General features: G+C 47.1%; 1 protein-coding gene across 1 annotated transcript; it reads left to right on the forward strand.

The window, feature by feature from the left end:
* Positions 1-2,510: 2,510 nt before the first annotated feature.
* Positions 2,511-19,343, forward strand: GYG1 (glycogenin 1). The gene is given in 8 exon segments (XM_082056253.1): positions 2,511-3,191; positions 3,193-3,265; positions 6,479-6,614; positions 8,386-8,560; positions 8,926-9,088; positions 12,755-12,881; positions 15,953-16,172; positions 17,085-19,343. Coding segments are annotated over 8 exon segments (1,731 nt in total). The 5' UTR covers positions 2,511-2,525; the 3' UTR covers positions 17,256-19,343.
* Positions 19,344-19,834: the final 491 nt, after the last annotated feature.

A 19,834-nucleotide genomic window follows, 5' to 3' on the forward strand; every position in this document is an offset into this window, starting at 1 on the left:
TCTTCCTCCTCACCAGGCTTTTATCAAGTCCTATGGTGTGTGTTGGCATGTAACAGTCTCCCTGGCCAGCTCCCGTCCTCATATATTTATCTTTTGCTTAGTCTTAAATTTATCCTCTTCCATCAAAATTGAGGCAAAGCACTTTTTCTTTCTTACCTTGTCCTGGGTTTGGATGCTTTCCCAGCTCAGCCTTCGCCCCACCACAGCCTGTCCCAAGCGTTCCTCTCTTTTTTCCCTTGGCTTTTTGCCTCCTATGCTCGTGTCACGGGATCTTTTCTTCTCTTTGATCTGGAAGCCAACGGACACCTGATTATCTCGCGGGTTCTTCCAGTGAGTTTTCCCCTCCAGGCTGCGGGGAAAGGAGAGAAACCAGTCAGCACGGGGCACGGGCGCGGGGACGTGCACGCTGGTCACACGGGACTGGAGGTTTCACAGCCTGTTCAACCACTAACGTCTGAACAACCTCAAACAAGCATGAGCAAACAGCGGTGCAGGAGCCCTTCTCTGTCACACTCCTAAGCCTAACATCGACCAGCCCAGGGCTTTGTTTGGATTGTTTGTTTTTAACGTGGGAACCAGAAGGAATGATGCTCTTTCTCTGCACTGTAACACAACACAAAGGAGGTGGCGGGAGGAGGGGGTGGGGAGGAGCGGGGGGAGGGCAACCACCAACACCGGCCATTCTATTGTTTTCTATCAAAAACTTGGCAAAGCAACAAGCTGGACACAGCTGAAATGTGCTGGCTAAAAACTTCTCAAAACTTCAATCTGAGACAGACACAAACCGTGCTCAGCACCATCAGAGAAAGTCTGTCCGAGCAGTGGAGACCTGAAAAAGGGCTGCACACCAGAAAATGTAGTAATCCCTACTGACACACCACATTACTGGCATTGCCTATAATTATGATTTGCACATTTGCATGCATGTGATGTTTTATGAACTACCGGTACGCGCTCTAAAAAGGTTTTTTGTTGTTGGTGGTCAAGTACTTACCTGATTTTGGTATTTTTAAAAGTATGTAATTTGATTTTAAAACAGGTCTACAAAAATTGTCTCAGCTCAAACATAACTTCCTACGACAGGGAATTTAGAGGTGGAATGTTCTTTTTTCATCAGTTTGCATTGAGAGTTTGTTTAGTTTTTTAATCCTTTCAGTAAAAAAAAAACATTTGCCATTTCAGGTTAGAAAGAAATCCCCTTCCTAACAGACTTTCCTCAGTTCATTCTGGTGAAAAGGCAGGTAGAGGTCATTGGCTCCAGGAAGACAATGGATGGCCTTGTGGACACCAAACTGAACACGAGCCAGCAATGTGGCCTTGCTGCAGAGATGACCGGTGTCCCGGGTGGCAGGAGGCCAAGCCTGGCAGCAGCAGCAGGGAGGGCATCCATCCGTCTGTCCGTCCGTCCGTCCCTCTGCTCTGCTGGGGAGGCCACACCAGCAGAGAGGGTATCCGTCCGTCCATCCATCCATCCATCCATCCATCCATCCATCCATCCACCAACTCTGCTGCGGAGGCCAGGACGGTGTCCAGGGCTGGGCACCCCCAACACCGGAGAGACACGGTCACACTGTGCAGAGCCCAGCAAAGGGCCACGAGGACGATGAGGGGACAAAAAAGCCGAGGAACGGCTGGGACAGCCGAGACCGCGCGGCCTGGGGAGAGAGCACCGTGTCCGCACCTGCGGAGCGGCAGGGACACGGGCACCCGCGCACACCCCGGAGGTCCCTCTGCACAGCAGGACACGCGTGCTCCGGGAGCTGCCCGGGCACTGCACAGCCTGCCGGGGAGCTGGTGGAGTGTCCGTCCTCGGGGTGTCCCGGGACACGGGGCTGTGTGACCCCGCTGGAGCAGGGCTGGGAGCGGACGGGACACGGGGCTGTGTGACCCCGCTGGAGCAGGGCTGGGAGCGGACGGGACACGGGGCTGTGTGACCCCGCTGGAGCGGGGCTGGGAGCGGACGGGACACGGGGCTGTGTGACCCCGCTGGAGCAGGGCTGGGAGCGGACGGGACACGGGGCTGTGTGACCCTGCTGGAGCGGGGCTGGGAGCGGACGGGACACGGGGCTGTGTGACCCTGCTGGAGCGGGGCTGGGAGCGGACGGGACACGGGGCTGTGTGACCCTGCTGGAGCGGGGCTGGGAGCGGACGGGACACGGGGCTGTGTGACCCCGCTGGAGCGGGGCTGGGAGCGGACGGGACACAGAGCTTTCCGATTTCTACCACTCTGTGATTCTTTGAGTCTTTGGGCTAACCCATTGCTTTGGTTAGGGCATCTTGTATATCTCTACCTTTCACTATTTGTTCATCTTTGATTGCTCAGTTTTGACTAGCAGACAGAGTATCATATAAGTAACAAAGGACCTGTACTAAAGTCTCCATATTCATAATACTTGGAAGGGTGATAAAGAGCACAAGAAACTTATTAGCGCCCTTCCTGTGTTCCTGGAAAGGTACAGCTTAAATTTATCCAAGGACTGAAATAGAATCGTAAATAAAATATCTAAGTACGGGCATAATTCCTCATGTCACTGGCTGCCACGCGCTCCCCAGCGGCGCCCAGCGTCACCAACAGCACCAGAGATGCTGTCTTAACAGACACGACGGTTTTGGCCTCGCACCTCTCCTGCCGCCTCACAGCCCTGGCAGCAATCCTGGCAGCAATCCCGCCAACCGCCCGCGAAGCCGCGTCACCAACAGCCGCCCCCCGAGCCCCACGGCCGCCCCGCGGCCCCGCGAGGCACCGGCCACCGGCCATTCTGCACAGGCTCCAGGGTGGCTCCCCGGCAGCCGCACTGCCCCGGCGCGGCTGCGGGACGGGGCGCCTGCAGCGCTCCCGCTGCCCCCGCGCTCCGCAGCGGCCGGCGGCTCCAGGCCGGGCGCGGTTCCACCCGCTCCACCCGCGGGGCCCGGCGGCCGCTGCCCGCCCGAGCGCCAGGGGCTCCCCCGGCACCCGCTGGCGAGCTCTGCTCGGCCCAGGAGGCCCCCGGAGCCACGAGGCCCCGCGGCGCGGCCCCGGGTCCCGCCGCCACCGAGCCCCGCGGGCCCCCGCGCCCGGAGCGGCGGTGACGTGCGGCCCCCCGAGCCGGCCATGGCGGAGACCCCGCCCCGCGGCGCCGCGGGGATTCCTCGGGGCGGGGCCTCCGCCGCCGGCCAAAGACGTCTGGCGCGTGGCCCCGCCCCTATATAAGCGGCGGCCTCGGCGCAGCGCGGGGAGCGCGGCCGGCGCAGCCCCAGCCGATCCGCGGAGCCGCCGCCATGGCAGGTCAGTGCGCGCGGCCACACCTGCGCGGGCGCGGGGGCTGCTGGCGGCGCGGGCCGCGCTCGCGGAGCCGCCGCGCGCTCGCAGGGCGGACCGCACGCGCCTATTTTTAGGCGGCCGCTGCCGGCGGCGGGGGGTGGGGCTGCGCGGGGGGGCCCGTCCCGCGCGGCACCGGCGGCACCGCGGCCGCTCGCGGTCCGGCCTCGCGCCGCGCCGGCCCCGTCCCGCGCCGGGCTGTTCCCCGGCGGGAGGGACGCGGGGAGCGTGGCGGGGAGGGGGGCGCGGAGGGGCCGCCACAGGCCCGCAGGGCTCACAGGACAAAGCCCGGCCCGCCCCCGGGGCGCCAGCGGAACTTGTGTGCGTTTCGAAGCCGCCGTGCGCTGCCGCCCCTCCCGGCGTACCTGGGTTTTCTTTTCTCCCGGTTCTCGCCGCAGCTGCCCGTGCAGTCGGTTTCCCTCTCAGATCCGGAAGGGTGCAGGCGGTCTGGAGCTCTGCCTCGCGATGCCAGTCTTGAATAGATGTTCCTGTCACTTTAGGAATCCTGTTCTCAAAAGAGAAATTAGATAACTAGCACCTTCCTCAAAGAACAGGGGAACAGGAAAACTCTGTGCCTTTGAAAATGCTTCCAGGTAAAGTCCTAAAACCTCAGGGCCCGGTCCCCGGCGCACGCTGCCAGCCGGGCCCGGTCCCCGGCGCACGCTGCCAGCCGGGACGGCGCTCGGAGCGCAGGAGCCCGCGGCTGCGGGGCCGTGCACGCCGTGCGCTGAACCGTGAGCTGCGCAGACCGAGGCTCCGGAGCAGCTCGGGTTTGCCAGGAAAAATCAATTATCAAGCCGTACAACTGTCTCACGTTGTCTGTGTTTTCGCAGCCGCACTGTTACAAATTAGTTGAGGATGTTTCAGGGGTAACAGTGACCACAGTGTGCACATAACCTGCTGTGGAGGAAACATTTACAGAGATGGAGCAGGGGAGGGGACAGGGACACCACACAACTGAAATACTGGTGGTTTAGCTAGAATCGTAGCATCATTTCAGTTGGCAGAGACCCTCAGGATCATTCAGGTCCAACCATAACCCAAGTCCAGCACCAATCCATGTCCCTGAGAACCTCTCCTGCAGATGCGACTTCCGCATGAAGCAGCAACTGGTCTTGCCCAGTTTATAGCATGGACTCATTCATGACATGCCTGGATGTACTTTAGAGAAGGTATGAAACAGAACATAGTTTATTCAAAACTTTGGAAAGCTGTACTGACTTAGTGTGCTACAAGTTGCCAGTATCCTCCTGTCAAGCGGTTGGAGCCTCCTGCTGCGGGCAGGATGAGGAGGAGGCTCCTCAGCCTTCACTCCATCATTGAATTGACTTCATGTCTCAAAGACTTCAGTGTAAGAACACTCATTTCCAGTAACGTGAGGACACATAGTAGAAGTGTCCCACTAACAATTCAATGAACAAGACTGGTCTTGCAGTGCCAAGGTCACTTGAAGAATTAGTCTTATGCTGCTGGAAAACAAAACAAAACCAGAACAACAACAAAAAATACCCCACAGCACCGTCCAGATGAATGTTGGGCACAATCCCACTTTGTCTACACCGGGTTTTCAGTGAGCTGTCTGTCAGAATAGAGTGATAGACTTTTATTTATTGAGCAGTCCAGGGGTAACATTGAGTAATGAAAAAAGTTGCCCTATTAGGAGGATGTTCACACCACTTAAAATGCTACACGCTTGCCACTTGTAAAGCTTCAAAGAAACAAAATTGTTTTGTAGAGCCAAATTATATGAACTATTACACATTTGTAGCTAAAGTGGATTGAAAAAAAATCTTTATTCCTAGCATTATAGAGCCTTTTTTGAACTTTGTAATTGACCACTATAATCTTAATCCCTTAGGACTAGTTGGTTTTGCTGCTAAGCAAAATAGAAGGTTTTGTAGCTGCTCTGTAGAGCTTGCAAACCAGGTTTGCAGAATGTATCGACAATTATGGTACATGACTTTCCACCAACTATTAAGATTGTATTAATTCGAAAAGATAGTGATGATGACTGTCTCACGGGCTGAGGAGATGTACCGAACAACAAGCCCTCCGAAAGCAGAGCAGGCAGTATTTAATCTACTAGACGGGACAGTAAGCCTCTAAGCGCCCAGAACCCTCACGCTCAGTCCTGGTCTGACCTAGTAAAAATCTTCTGTAAAGAACAGAAGTCACAGTTGCTAAAATAAACTTGGATGTGAAAATCTACTCTTGAAATTCTTAGGAAGAAACTGTTTTGTGGATGGTGTCAAAAATGGTTTGGTAGAAAAGAGCACACTTCTGTGTAAGCGCTGGGAAAGGGGCACTACATGACAATAGCTGAAGAAGTTTAGAAGCTACTTGTTTGCTTTTGTCAGTCCCACCCTGGCAGTTTAAACCAACATGACAATTGAAAGAATGCAAAGCTTGTACTATATGGCCTCAATAAGCTGTATATGACAAAGTCATTATCAATCTATTTTTAAGATCCAGCTGGAGCAGATTATAGTAACAACCCAACCGTACCTCTTTTTGCTTCAAGAGCAAAATCCGTTGCTGCAAGTCTTAAATTGCTTATCGTATTGCCAGTCACTTCCCATTTAAATCTTGCATTCTTGTGACAGAGCTGCAACCATGGGCTGCAGAACAACTCATCTGCAAAATCCTGAGCTAGCAAAACTTAATGCTGCTGTTCAAGATCTAACTGAATGCTGATTTTCATTTGAAAATGAAATGTACCTTTTATGCTGCTCTAACCTCAGGGTTGAGAGCTGAACCTTGCGTAACTCTACAAAATTCTACTAACTTTAGACCAAATGCAACCTCACATACTTGTAGCTTAAAACCCGTATATTAATGGCTAAAATAAGGCTCTTTAGACCTTTTGGATTGTCTCTAACATTTGGTATGACTTATTTTACCCGTGGACAAACTAGAACTTGTTTTCTCTTGCAACAGTTGTGTTTGTTTTTTTTTTTCTTTTAATTGTATTTTGCCATAGGCCAAGTTAGTGATAGCAAGTGTAGCTATGCAAATATAACCTGCTTCATTCAGCCTCGTAGGCAGGCCCAGTATGCAGAGTTAGATGGCACATCACGGAGGGCTCACAGCACCGTCACCTAACAGTACTGGGTTTCTGGTATCTCTGTCTCAGAATAAAGCAGTGGATCACGCTGACTTGACCGAGTTCCTCTCTTCCAGACCAGTCTTTCGTGACTTTAGCCACAAATGACTCCTACGTGAAAGGAGCACTGGTACTCGGCTCATCCTTGCAGCAGTACAGAACGACAAGGAAGCTGACGGCACTCATAACGCCTCAAGTCTCAGATCTGATGAGGTAAGGCCACCCGTAGGACTCAGACTGCCACAGTTCCTCCTGATGTGAAGGTTGAAAAAATGGAAGTTAAATTCCTTAGTAGTAACCTTCCAAGAACTTTGCAGAATTGAACTTAATATACTATCTGGAGTTCTGGAAGTTCTTCACACATGAAAATGTGGTGTTTGGGTGGTTTGGTGGTGGTTTTTTTCTTGCTTTTTTTTTCCCCCTATATGATGAGTTAACCGGTACTCTGCAGTTATAGCACTAAACTGTGACTTGATACTGGTATTTCAACTGGATCTCTGCTCTTTCATAGTCCTGCTTAGAACTGTCCAACAACACAATATTGCCTGTGTGTTCATTAGTGCTGTGTGCATGCACGTGGAGGTGGGAGTCAGGGGATTGGTATTTATTTGTATTGCAGAAGCGTTCCTGATTGACATAATGTAACACAAGCTCTCTTGAAATCTAGCAGACATCAAACGAGAGAAGAAAATGAGCAGAACTAAAGTAGCACCAAGTATGTCAAATCAACAGAAGCATCTCACCTGGTCACCACAGTACAGCAAATGAAATTACCAGGCAGCTGCTTCCTACAGCTTCTCTAGAGTAGTCTCAGTGTGGAGCCGACTGGCTGCTCTTTCTACAAGTAAGAGGAGGGTAAAAAAACAGTTAACTTAATAGCTACCTGAATAACAAGATTCTCTACATAGGGAAGTTCCTCTGAAAGGATCTCTCAATTTATAGAGACAGAAGTGGCTCAGTAATAAATGGAGTGACTCTCCCTGGAGTCTCCTGGCAGCATGACAGCCTTATCAATATAAAGATGTCACACACAGGAACGTTCATGCTAGCCCATTAGGTGAGTGCGCTCTTCTCAGAGGAATCGTAAACGTGCGCGTGTGCTGGTGCCAGCCAGCACCGTGCCCTCAGCCCAGCCACACCGACCTGGTGCTGTGACTGGAGCTTGCTAACAAGGGATGCCTTAACTTCAGAACAGCTGTCCATACCAAACTGTCAGTACAAAGACAGACTTACAAGGCAGAGTTCTCAAGCTCATTTGCAAGATTTGTGGCTCAAATTGTACTGATTAGTGCTGAGCATTCAAGATACACTGTAGAATAGCAAGACTTTACTGATGCTCCATATCTTAAGCAGCATGAACTCCCTAACCTCTCTTAAACTAATAGTAATGCTTTACAGATAGTAAAACAAGGGTTGGATATCTGCCACAAATGTTCACCACAAGGTCTGAAAGTTTAAGTGCCATTCTGAGCTGAACTGGGTCAAGACGCTGCTGCACCCACAGCCATCCGTGAGTGAGTCTTCACAGCTCCATGGAATAAAGAAAGTTTTAGCAACTGGGTCTAGTCAGGTGTCCCTAACAATCACAAATCCAGAACAATTTTGTTGTAACTATTGCATAAACTTCTGTTTCAACTGTTTAGGATTCAGCTACTGTCCTGCTGAAGCTACTCTAACAGCTTCCCATTTCTTGATTGCCTGCTCAAAGTAGGCTGTTAATTTGCCAACAAGAGTGGCTGAAAAAAGCTATGTAGAAAGTTGGTACTATATAGCCATGACCTACTGGACTTGATAGCAATGCCAACTAAAGACCTGTTTGCAGAGGAAGAAAAACCCAAACAAACGTCTTTGTTCCCCACTTACTGATGGCGTAAGAAATACTGCCAGGTTCCCGCTCGTTTCACTTCTCTTTATGGAGTCTGTCACCTGCTCTGGTGCTGCAATAACAACAGAACTGTGTCTTGGCAATTGACTCTTTCCCCAGGAGGGTGCTGGAAAAAGTCTTTGATGAAGTCGTATTAGTGAATGTGTTGGACAGTGGGGATTCGGCGCACTTGGCGCTAATGAAGAGACCCGAGCTGGGCGTCACACTAACAAAGCTGCACTGCTGGGAACTGACACAGTTTTCAAAATGTGTTTTCATGGACGCAGACACAATGGTACGTGGTCACGTCTCGTGGCACCTCTTGGTGACCTGGGATGGGGGTCGCTGCATTTTGTTTTTCTGGGCTGTTTTTGGTGCTGTGGGTGGAAGGGGCTGCTGGTGTTGTGCAGTCTGGTTTTTGTTTGTTTTTAAGAGGAGAGGTAATACAGGCCTTTTTGGACTAGTAACTCTAAAAATACATGTAACGTAGCCTGTGGCGACCATCTCCACAAGGTATTATATCAATGCCTTTGTCTTAAAGAAAACAAGAACTTACATATCTTAAGGTGAATGTCAAAATCCTATAAAACAATACCCCAATTCCTAACCTAAAAACCAGAAAATGAATTTTTATTTTTTTTTTACCCCCTTTACAACCAGGTTTTGTCAAATATTGATGAGCTTTTTGAGAGAGAAGAGCTGTCTGCAGCACCAGATCCAGGCTGGCCTGACTGTTTTAATTCTGGCGTTTTTGTTTACCGACCTTCCATTGAAACGTACGATCAGCTGTTGCAGTTCGCTACAGAGAAAGGCAGCTTTGATGGTATGTATTAATTTGCATTTCAATATAAGTTAGAGCAGAATGGAAATAGTGGTTGGGATGGCTCAGTAACTACATACATGTCATACAAACTGATAGAATTCTGAACTCAGTGTAACTATACAAAAGTTATATCCTTCTCACAACGGAGGCTATCATTACAATACATAGTAAAACTATTCTTTTCAGACTTTGTGAATTAAAAAACCCAAAGAGTTTGGCCTCCAAACTAGCAGCTGTAGGCATTAGCAATGCAGAATTGTGTAACGAGATCTTTAGGAGGCAGCAAGCACGGTGCACGCGCTGGCGAGCGAACCGGCGGCGCCACGCTTCCCGCGCTCCGGACGCCGGAGCCTGAGCGTTCTGGGCCAACTCAAACTGCTGTGGAGAAAACAGCACTGAGTGCGGCTTCAGAGAAAAAGCATTTGAAGATGCAGCTCTCTCTTCATCTGCTACGTGACAGCTTCCTGTCACTATGGGGTGGTGACCGTCTTTTTCCCAATATCAAGTGCACGTAGCCATGGCTGATCCCACTATAGGTCACTTGGGACTGGCCACTGTGCCAGATCTCAGCCTGAGGAGCCAGGGTCTGCTGCCCTGTAAGTCTCCTAAATCTACTGCCGTTGCACACAGTGCTTGAAAACTGCTATAGTTAAAGGCTTCTCAATGACTGTCACTGTGTTTTGTGCTGCAGCAGTCAGATAATGAAATTTAGTAACTGAAAAAGCTACAGAAAACTTCATAAACAAGACCATGAAAGGAACTCTTAATAGAAGGTCATTAGCCAACCCATCGACTTACCTTTCAGCACTTGTAAAAAGCAAAAAATAGTAGATGGTGCTCTTAGTCTGCAGAACAATCCCTGTTTCTGAGGGGACTCCTGTGTGTAGCCTCTCAAAGAACATGAGTCACAGCTGGATGCTAATGCTACCATAGGAATAAACTCCAGTGACGATGAGCACTGCGGAGTGGTGAAGAGTGAGTCTGTAGCTCATCCCGACAGGCAGCAGTTGGGTGTAAATTGATCACCAGCTATAGCAAAAGGTGTAGCATAGTACTGAATTGTTGCATTAAAAAACAACACCACCAAAAAAAAAAAAAAAACAAAACACCAAAACCCCCCAAAAACCCCAAAACACTCAAAAAACCAAAGCAAACAAAAAGCCACACACAAAAAACCCCACCACCAAACCAAAAAAACCTGCCACCAAAACCAAACCAAACAAACAACCCCCCTCAAAACCCGACACCCTGAAATCCCCAGATGCAGGTGCATCGTTGTGCAAACTGACTGTTGAGTAGCTCCAGGAACATCTGAGACTTGGTGGCTAAAGCACAACAGTGAAACTTCCTCAGTGTCCTAAACATGAAGCAATTGTTGTGGGTCTTAACAGCAAAAATGGTGGGTTAATGGTTTAGGTACCAAATTTCTAGAACTAATTTGTACATCAGCTTTAAAATGTATTTATTTTTTATTAAATGGTAGCACTGATCTGAGTAGAGACCTTGGCGCATTCTACCACCTGCATAAGCTGCTGCTGAGCTCATGAACTTGGTGGGGAGAAAGGGGGTTTATACTTAAATTGATCCAGCCATTAAAAAAGTTCCTAGGAAACTTTGTAAGAGAAACACCTGTAAAGGGTCCCTGCCCTCAACAGGACACAGGGATGCGAGCTGTGCACAGCTGAAGTCTAAGCGCCCCATTTGCAGTAGTAGTAACTAGGAAACGCAAGACTTTCCAGAGTACTGACTGTTTGTAACAGCGGGGAGATGCCTCCCATGTGATGCTGCTGTGCAGAAACGGCAGCGTGATGGCTCCTTTACCTTTCCAGATAACGAGGAATATGTCATGCAGTCATTCTAGGTACCATCTAAAAGTAGCGGAAGGAAAAAGTTTGGTTTTAAAAGAAATCTGGTAGCACTGATACATTAAGAACATTGCTATTGCTTCAATAATCTGCTGGGGTTTAAAATGGTTATTTTTACATATAAAGATATAATGCAGCAAGACTGTATGTATAGCTGACGTAACTACTACCTGATTCTGTCATCTTATGGCCAAGTTTATACAAAACTACTGTTGGGGCCTGGACTAGGACAAATAAATGCAGCTTTCAGTGGCTGCTTTGGCAAAAATACATGCAATCTGAAAAAAAGCCAAGTATGTACAAGATCTGAGAGAAAGTCCTGTAGAATACGTGAAATATATTGTCGCTGCCCCTTCAGGTACGAGCCGCCTGTTCTGAAGGCATCCCACACTTACTTCTTTCCTAGAAGATCTCACCATTTACATAAGCATTCTTAAAGCAGCATTAAGTTAGACATGAAAATGGAAGAGCTGAGTCAAGACCAGGGGAGTCGCCTGGTTTCTTTGACTCTGTCCTCTGTGACGGGCACCAGAGTGCGTTCCTTCCCGACGCCTCGAGGGGCAGGAAGAGGTGTGAGATCACCGGGCTGAGCCTCCGGGCGCTGTCTCACCCTGCGCGGGCCGGCAGCGGCAGCGGGACGCGCGGCAGGTCCGTCCGTGTTCCGCTGTACGTTAAGTTTATGCCCAGTGTCCGGATACTTCAGTGCAAAAAGCAAATTCTGATCAAACATCAAGGAGACTGTAAACCTTAGTCCTGTTCCAAATCTAATCATAGCCCAAATAAAAAGCAATTCCTGAGTCAGCAGAGACTGAATGCTTTAGAAAATGAAAGATTAAAACATTGTCTCTTTTCTAACTACGCTATCCATTTACCTGCTCTTCAGCAGTGCTGCTTGTGAGAGCAGTTACAGGTGAAGGGAAGACAGCAAACGAAAGGTCAGGGGCTGCCTTCAATCTCCTTCATAAGAGGAACTATTAACACTTCAAGACTAAGTATGTTCACTGCAATTAGGAATGAATGGATATAAATAAGCAGTTTTTACTTCTCAGTAGCTGCTTATAAACTAGTCTGCTTTGGGCCAGAGGCTTTTTTTGTTTGTTTTTTCAAAGCTACTCTACTACTGACATACCGAACCACTTCAGAGTCGTTTGACCTCCTTACAGCCTCTGCTCGCGAGCTGAGGGGATCCTCCCAACACAGTCCGGCTGGCCGCAGCTTCCATTGGTAGGCAGCAGCTTCTCCGTGCAGAACTAGGAACACCTCTTGCCTGTTAAGGGACATAATGACGCTTTATAGAGTTGTCACCAAGACTGAATGTGCTTTTCTTGCCAGATCAGTGTAGTCAGTGCATCCAGGGCTGCAGGTTTAACAGACCACTGATACTGTAACTCTGGCATTGAGATGTTGGTCATACATCTGTAAGCACAATAAAATAAAACTACTTGTTGGCACTTGATCTTCTGAGCTACAGCTTTCCTGAAGCTGAACCGTACCCAGCGGTCAAGTCCTGTTTCTTGCTGCCTTACACAGCTTGAACTCAACCTGCAGAACTGTGAGTGGCAGGGTTTGTGAGCAGCTTTTAGCAGCAGTGACCCCACACGTACTGTCGGCCTCCGCATTTGTTGGATTTTCCAAGGCGGCAAGGGTTAGAGGGTTGTTCACAAATAGAACTCCAGGGCTCTGTGCCAAACTCCTGCTGGACATGACAACTGCACTACTGACTCTTAATTAGTGAAGTGACTGAAAAAAACTGTAGAACAGCTCTCTGGTGCTTGTAGACTATTAATGTGTTCTCTTTCAGGTGCAGATCAGGGGTTATTAAACACCTTCTTCAGCAGCTGGGCAACAACAGACATGAGCAAACATCTACCATTTATTTATAATTTGAGCAGTACTTCTGTATATTCCTACCTTCCAGCATTTAAAGCGTAAGTTCAACATTCTAAGAAGACTTGCAGAGCTTATATAAGCTAATTTATTTTAGCAGAATGAACATGCACAATGTGAACTTACACAGTTGTTCTCAAGGGAGACCATTACTGTCAATAAAAGAAGGTATAATAGTTTCCTTTCTTTAAAAAAAAAGTTGAATTAATGCTAGTTAAATAAGTTGTCTCATGGTAAATGCAGAGAAAAAGCTCTATCTGTAGCTTAAGCCATTCATCCCTGGTGGTAACACTGAGGTTTATTTAGAGTAAGCACGTTAGACAGGTCAACTGCAAAGGAAGAACCACTTCTCCACTATGGTGCTGTCTGCTGCAGCTCTCGAGTCAGCCTCAGCTGAGCTTCGGCCCGTCGCCGGTGGCGTTGGTACCACCTAGACACTGACCCTTTCCTTGTACCAATTACTCGGTGTTTTTAGAACCAGTTGTTATAGTTCATCTAATCAGTCTACGCCATCCAAATAAACATGGTGAACAAAGAGTCATATAAAGCTAGAATTCTCTCTCAGCAGTCTTCCTAGACTTTAGACAGTTCCCTAAGTAGTAGCAGGATAGACCAAAACTGCGGCCAAGCACCACAGCACCGCATGTTTCCTGTGTCAGGAAAACAACTACATTCTCCGCAGCCAGCAGTAGTAGATCTGGCATGCGAGTAAACCATTCGAGAGTTACCATAAACAGGAGCGAGCAGGGGAAGCCGAAATGTTACACAGAAACTCTTATTCATGAAGAGCGGCAGAAGCTGGGGGGGGTGGGAAAGTCCCAATTGCGTAAAAACAATCTGATCGCCCAGTGACATCAGGTTACCAGTGTCTGAAGCAGCAGCTCGCATAAGCAGGACTGTTGCTGGCTCAAGATCAAGCTATGTCTTGTGATTTGAAATCCTGTCATGCTAAAAGTGGAACACTTATTTAAAGAAATATATGCAAGCCTAAGAATGACTAAGTAGTTGGGCAGCGTTTGATAAGCAAACAGCTATTGTAAACTATGTCCTGGTTCTGAGGCTGCTGGTTGTTACTCACATGACCTTAAATTTGCGAATGACCTTGTTGCCACAAAAGACTGAGGGGATCTGGGGGCTCCGGACAGAATCCCATGTGCCCGATCGAATCAGCTGCCTGAGTGAACCCAGCAGACCTTCCAGCGCAGAATGCTGGAGGCGCAGCCCTTTTAAGTAGCACGACCTGCTCAGTTGGTGGAACAATTTCCCTTGGTTAGATCAGCAGCTGCACTTCTGATAATCAGCAGTTGGAATAAAGTGAAATTTAAACCTCCTGACATCAATAGCTAAGTTTTTCGCAGCTTTGTACAGCGAGACTGGATTTCACAGCAGTCTCAGTAATCCTTTTTCCAAAGGAAAATGCCAATTCATGACAAATGCTCTGTAACTTCAAAACATTGATGAAGGACTTTTCTGGGAGATGGGGAAAGACAGATTAGTTGCTGAGGCCAGTGTGGACATAAAGCTTCCTAACAGTTGAGCTTAAATGTTAAAATAAAGTGTTACATATCTAGAAAGTATCTAGAAAGCAGATATTGAAAACATGGTAGAAGCTTGGCATCTGTCAGCTGCTGTACAGGCCCTAAGTGCACAGAGCACTAAGAATATGCTTTTCCATTTGCACCAAGTGTAATATAACACTTCTTAGGCATTCTCTGGCTAAAATAGCCTTGATTTTTGAACAATGACAAGTTTCCTCAGAACAGCAGCAGCCCAAGGTGAGGAAAACTCAGGCTGTTAAAAAGTGCTGTGGCAGGTAATGCCGAATCCTGACATGGAGTTTAAAGTTAAAGCCCAGGAACTGACCTGTTAAAGACGTGTTCGTTTTTTTCTTGCAATTACTGCAGATACTGGACCTTGTTTCACACATGCACAGGTTCTCATTGTGCAGTAAGATCAGTTGTGTTCCAAATATTAAACGTGAATATTGAAGTACAGTACAGTAGTAGAAGAACCTCCACCCAAATGCACGCTGCCTTCTTCTGAATATTATGAAGTTTTGAAACACACCTGCATAGGATCATATGTAAAACTCCTTAAACATCCAAGTCTGGGTAAAAATGACCAGTGTGTGCTTAACAAAGCGTTAGACAAACTAGCTTGGCGTTATTGTCTATTTTAATCACATTATGTTGAGATCACATCCTAATGTGATGCAAACCGAACTAGGGGAGACAGTCGCTATTAGAGAGACTTGAACTACTGGTTCACAAAACTGACTCCAGCTGAACTCTGGTTCTGGAACCAAAGGACAGAATTAATGCCGCCTCTCTTAGTGTCAGGTTCTTTACTTCCAAAGGGAGTTCTTAAAAAGAACATACTGGTAATATTTGGGACAAAGCTAGAAATCCATATTGAAAATGGAGTTAAAATAGTTTTTAAAAGAAACAAACCCACCACCACAGCTCCCAACATCCACCCATGACTAAACCGAAGTTATTTAGAAAATAATGGTTGCTTTTGTAGCAAGACCCTGCTGCACCCGTGCCAGAAGTCCTCTTAGTGCCTCAGGGACAGAAAACGTGATTCTGCAGGACACAGTCCTCCTGCAGCCGGGCCTCCAGCGACCCTTTTCTATAGGGCTGTAACCGAAAGGGTAACCGAGTCCTAGCGCTGACCCTTCTCTGCGTAATGCTTTCAATGCTTAACTGTCTGGATCACTGACTTTGGAGCAGAATCTTTTTCACTTTTAAAACCAGTTCCGATTGCAACGGCTGCTTGAGACTGCTCTCTCCTGAGCTATGGACATCATTCTACCTAAAGACTTGAGTCGGCTGTAAGTACTTAAATAGCCCAGACCATTAGGTTTTGGCTGTATTCTGACTAGTGTAATGTAGAATTCCATTTGCATTTTTTCTGTCGTATTGCAATGCTTTCAGTCCCAATAGGCATTGGCAGTTTGATCATTTAGTGTTTAGCGTCCTAAATATATTCATATTTCTGTTTTCTGGACACCTACAAAAACTGCAGGCTAAAAAAAATAGGTCTGCCAGTCAAAACTCTTGTTTTCTGGACCCCTGCGTGGCCTGCGGTTCTGACTTCTTCTGTCCAACAGGTTTGGTGCAAATACTAAAGTGGTGCATTTCCTGGGAAGCACAAAGCCATGGAACTACACATATGACTCCAGAACAAAAAGCATAAAAGGCAATGTGGATGACCCTAAAATAGTTCACCCAGAATTCCTCAACATGTGGTGGGACACCTACACAGTAAACGTTCTGCCATTACTAGAACAGCATGGAATGGTTAAAGAAGCTACTACAGGTGGAAACATGGTATGTGCTTTAATATTCTTGTACAAACTGAAGTATGGGTGACAGGTTCTTCACCATTTCACCGATTTTCCCTTTCCTCTGTCCAACTTGGAGCACAGGTGTGCTCTAGTTTGTGGGATGCAGGGTTTTTTGGTTGTGTTCTTTTAAGCTTGGAATAAATAACACTACAGAACGGAAGCATGCTATAGAGCGGTTGTGAGCGTAGCTGCCTGCTTGCCTAACGGTGTAAGTGGCTAACGGTGCACCAGAAACTGCACTGTAGTGAGTTCTGTCACAGGTGCAGAGAAGGGCCCAAACTCCCACTGAGCTGCAGCTAACGAGGTTCTCAAGCCGAAGAACCCCAGTTCAGTTCAGCACGCAGTACGCACACACAGGTCTTGCATGGTGAAACAGAGCTAGGTAAGCCCAGGATACCCAGAGAAAAACTTCTGTAGTTGGGCAGCGGTGAATCCCTGTACTTACCAAAGCCAAAGAGCTGCTTCTGGCTCTAGTTCTCATTCCGAGCTTAGCAGCTCGCATCTGACTGCAGACCTTATAGTCTTACATGGGCCAGTTTAAGTTCTCAACCTTTCTAAGACCAACTTTGATCTCCTAAAATGTGCTTTCTCTTCTTAACTTTACATCTTTCTAATAAACTACTTGCAGCTATCGTGCTTGGTCTATACTCTGGCTTTCTCTTGTGGCTTCTGTAGAGAGGTATGAAGAACTTAAACTTTCTTTTTCTTCGCTGCCCTCCCTGCCAGTTTCTCTAACTCCGCTGTTATTTTGCTGGGAAAGCTGCACCACCCCTGCCCGCTGGCAACGCTTGCTGCCGCGCATGAGAACTTTACTGCATTGTCCCATTCTAACGGCCTGCTGCTCAGTTTAGCTATGCAACCTATTTCTGTATTTTCACTCTGCCTTTCCTTTTAGGCAGAGGTTACAGAGGCAGTGTCCCACATATCAGTATCAGCACCATCACCAGTATTACCAACCATATCTTCAGAAGAACGCAAGGAGCGGTGGGAACAGGGCCAAGCTGACTATATGGGAGTGGATTCCTTTGACAACATCAAGAAGAAACTCGATACCTACCTTCAGTAGTGCCTGTCTCAAACAGCAGTGATGCAAGGACTTGTTCCAGAACTAACAGCTAGAAAGGTGTAGATCGTGGTCAGTTACACTTGCTAGTAGCTTGATGAAAAACTTCTTGGCTGAAGGCCTCTGCAGTGCAACAGATGAAGACTGAGCAAAAGCTAGGAAGCAGAATTCCTTGGGCCACCTATAACTGCCCAATTTCCAGTTCTCCATACTAGATAAAACCAGGTATTTTCAGCTTAAATTTTCTTCTGTTGTGATCAATTGGCTCAAAATATCCCTTGAAACTGGGTTTGTTACCTCACCTCATTAAGGTGATTAGCATTGATTCCTTTGCTTGCTGTTTTAGATGTAAAAATCTAATTCATGGAATTGCTCATACACTAGAGTGGTAGCCATTCTGCTTTACCATAGATGCGTTAACGACACTGGGATACATACAGGTGTAACAGTAATAGCTCTGCTTTGCTCTTCCAGTCACAATTGCACTGAAGTGTTGGCCAGGTTCTTACGCACAGTGCCTACAGCGTGGCAGAATGCATTTCAGTTCTGTATCCTACGGGACTAGTCAACCTGAGTTTCTGTTACTTGCAATGTTGCACTTGATAACAAAAATAAAAAGTTGTCATGCATTTCTGACTTCCCTAAACTCTCGAGAAATTTAAAACAAGAGGGAGCTCTGAAGCAGTCCAACTACAATATTCAACAGTTCCAACCCTTGAGCTGTGCTAGCGCCGCTCCAGCTGTCGTTAGCACACGTCCAGCTGTTAGTTCTGTAACGATCTCCAGGGCGCTGCCCCGAGCGCAGACAGGGCCGCCAGGAGCGCCTGCTGCGCGCATCCGCAACGCGGGAAGAGGGACTAAGGAAACACCGTCCCCAGCGTAAGCCCTGTACATTGTTTACGTTGTCTGTAAACACAGTGGTGATGCTGTTTTGGCAAAGAAAGACTAAATAGCTGCTTACGTGACTGTACCTACCCTGATCAGGAAAACTGCTCTTTCCATGTATGCAGAGAGTAGAAGAAAGTGCTTCTTTTCCCACACTCAGGCTACACGTTGTATTCTAAGACGTGGAAAAGTGGAAAAGCAGTAAAAATACCACATTAATAAAGGCATGCTGAAGACAGAGCGGCTGTACTGTTTCAGATCATCCTTCAGCTGAAAGCCTAAGCAGAACCAAACTAGTGTTTGTCTTTGACAGCAATACTCTGTACTAGCCGAGAAACACTAAGGAAACATTTAATTATTTCCTAATAAGGGCGGATTTTTTGCAGGAAGCTAGTGAGTGCTAAACTTCTGGCCTAGAGATAAAATAAACCATCAACGAGCTCTCATAATTTGCTGGTAAAGCAGAAGACATAATCTGGGTATGAGAGTTAGTTTGTTTTAACTAGTTTTCACTACTGAATTGCTCTAAGATTCCTTGGTCGCCGTGTAGCGACAACGCTAAAGATGAGGTCCGAACCGCGGCAGCTTGTAGCTATTTGAAAATACGCATCACCCGAACTCCCAGCTGTAACTGGCCCTTCCCTGCGTGGAGTTTTCTTTTGCTGTGTTGGGGTTTTTTAACAGATAAATTTGAAGTTGTGTGAAGCAGGAGGGATGCCTGGTTACAATCTGCGCTGACAGCAGTGTACTCTATCCAACAAGAGCAAATACTGGAGTTCTGCATGCTCACAAAATGCTCTATGGAAAATGGTAAAGTCCTCGTTTGAAGACAGCCAAACAGTCTAGTTTTGCTCCCCTTGTCTGTATTAATGCTAGAGAATAGGCACATTACTACTTTTTAAGCTTAGTTGGAGAGAACTGAACATGTAAAAGCATGAGACGGTACCAACCTGAACGTTTGGTTTAGCATGTAAGTTTTGTTACGTGATAAGGAGAGATGCTGAATAAGATGAAAAGGTGCATGTTTTTGGTTAACAAATATAGTTAGTAAAGAAAGAACCTATAAAACCATTCTGTCCTATAAAACCATTCTCTGTGACTTATACTATGGTCAAGTGTTTACCCACAGCCTCAGGAAAGCAAAAGGTATGACATCTATACCTAACTCTATGCAGTTTATTTTCAATAAAATGACCTTTATGTTGTTATCTGCCACTATTTCCTTCATAATTACAGCAGGCAGCCTTTGCAGAAAAACAGAGATCCCATTTTATCCCTTGTAATAGTGTCACTTGAAAACAAGCCATTTTCTGCTCTAAAATTCAGGTACTCCAAGCAGTAACTGAACTAAAGCTCTGCCTTATTGTGCTTTATTGTGACTCCAGTATTGTAACTCCGTTTGCCCTTAAAAAGCATATAATCTATTTCCCTAGATGGCAACAGCTCAGAGCAACTCTTTAAAGTTTAGAAGATTTTTTTTTCATTTATATCTTTATTTTATATGACAGACTACTAAGTCAGTCTTTAGAATTAAAGATGTTAAGTTCGCAGTTGCAAAAGCTCATGTCTAGAACATGCACACAACATACCACTAAAACTCCAAGAACAGCCATAGCCACAGGGCGCTGACAGGTCACCAGAGGCAAAGAGAGACCCAACCAACCAGAACACTGCGGGTTTTAACCACCCGAGAACTG

The sequence above is a fragment of the Streptopelia decaocto genome (assembly GCF_964273445.1).
Source record: "Streptopelia decaocto genome assembly, chromosome: 6".
In the NCBI taxonomy this organism is placed as follows: Eukaryota; Metazoa; Chordata; class Aves; order Columbiformes; family Columbidae; genus Streptopelia; species Streptopelia decaocto.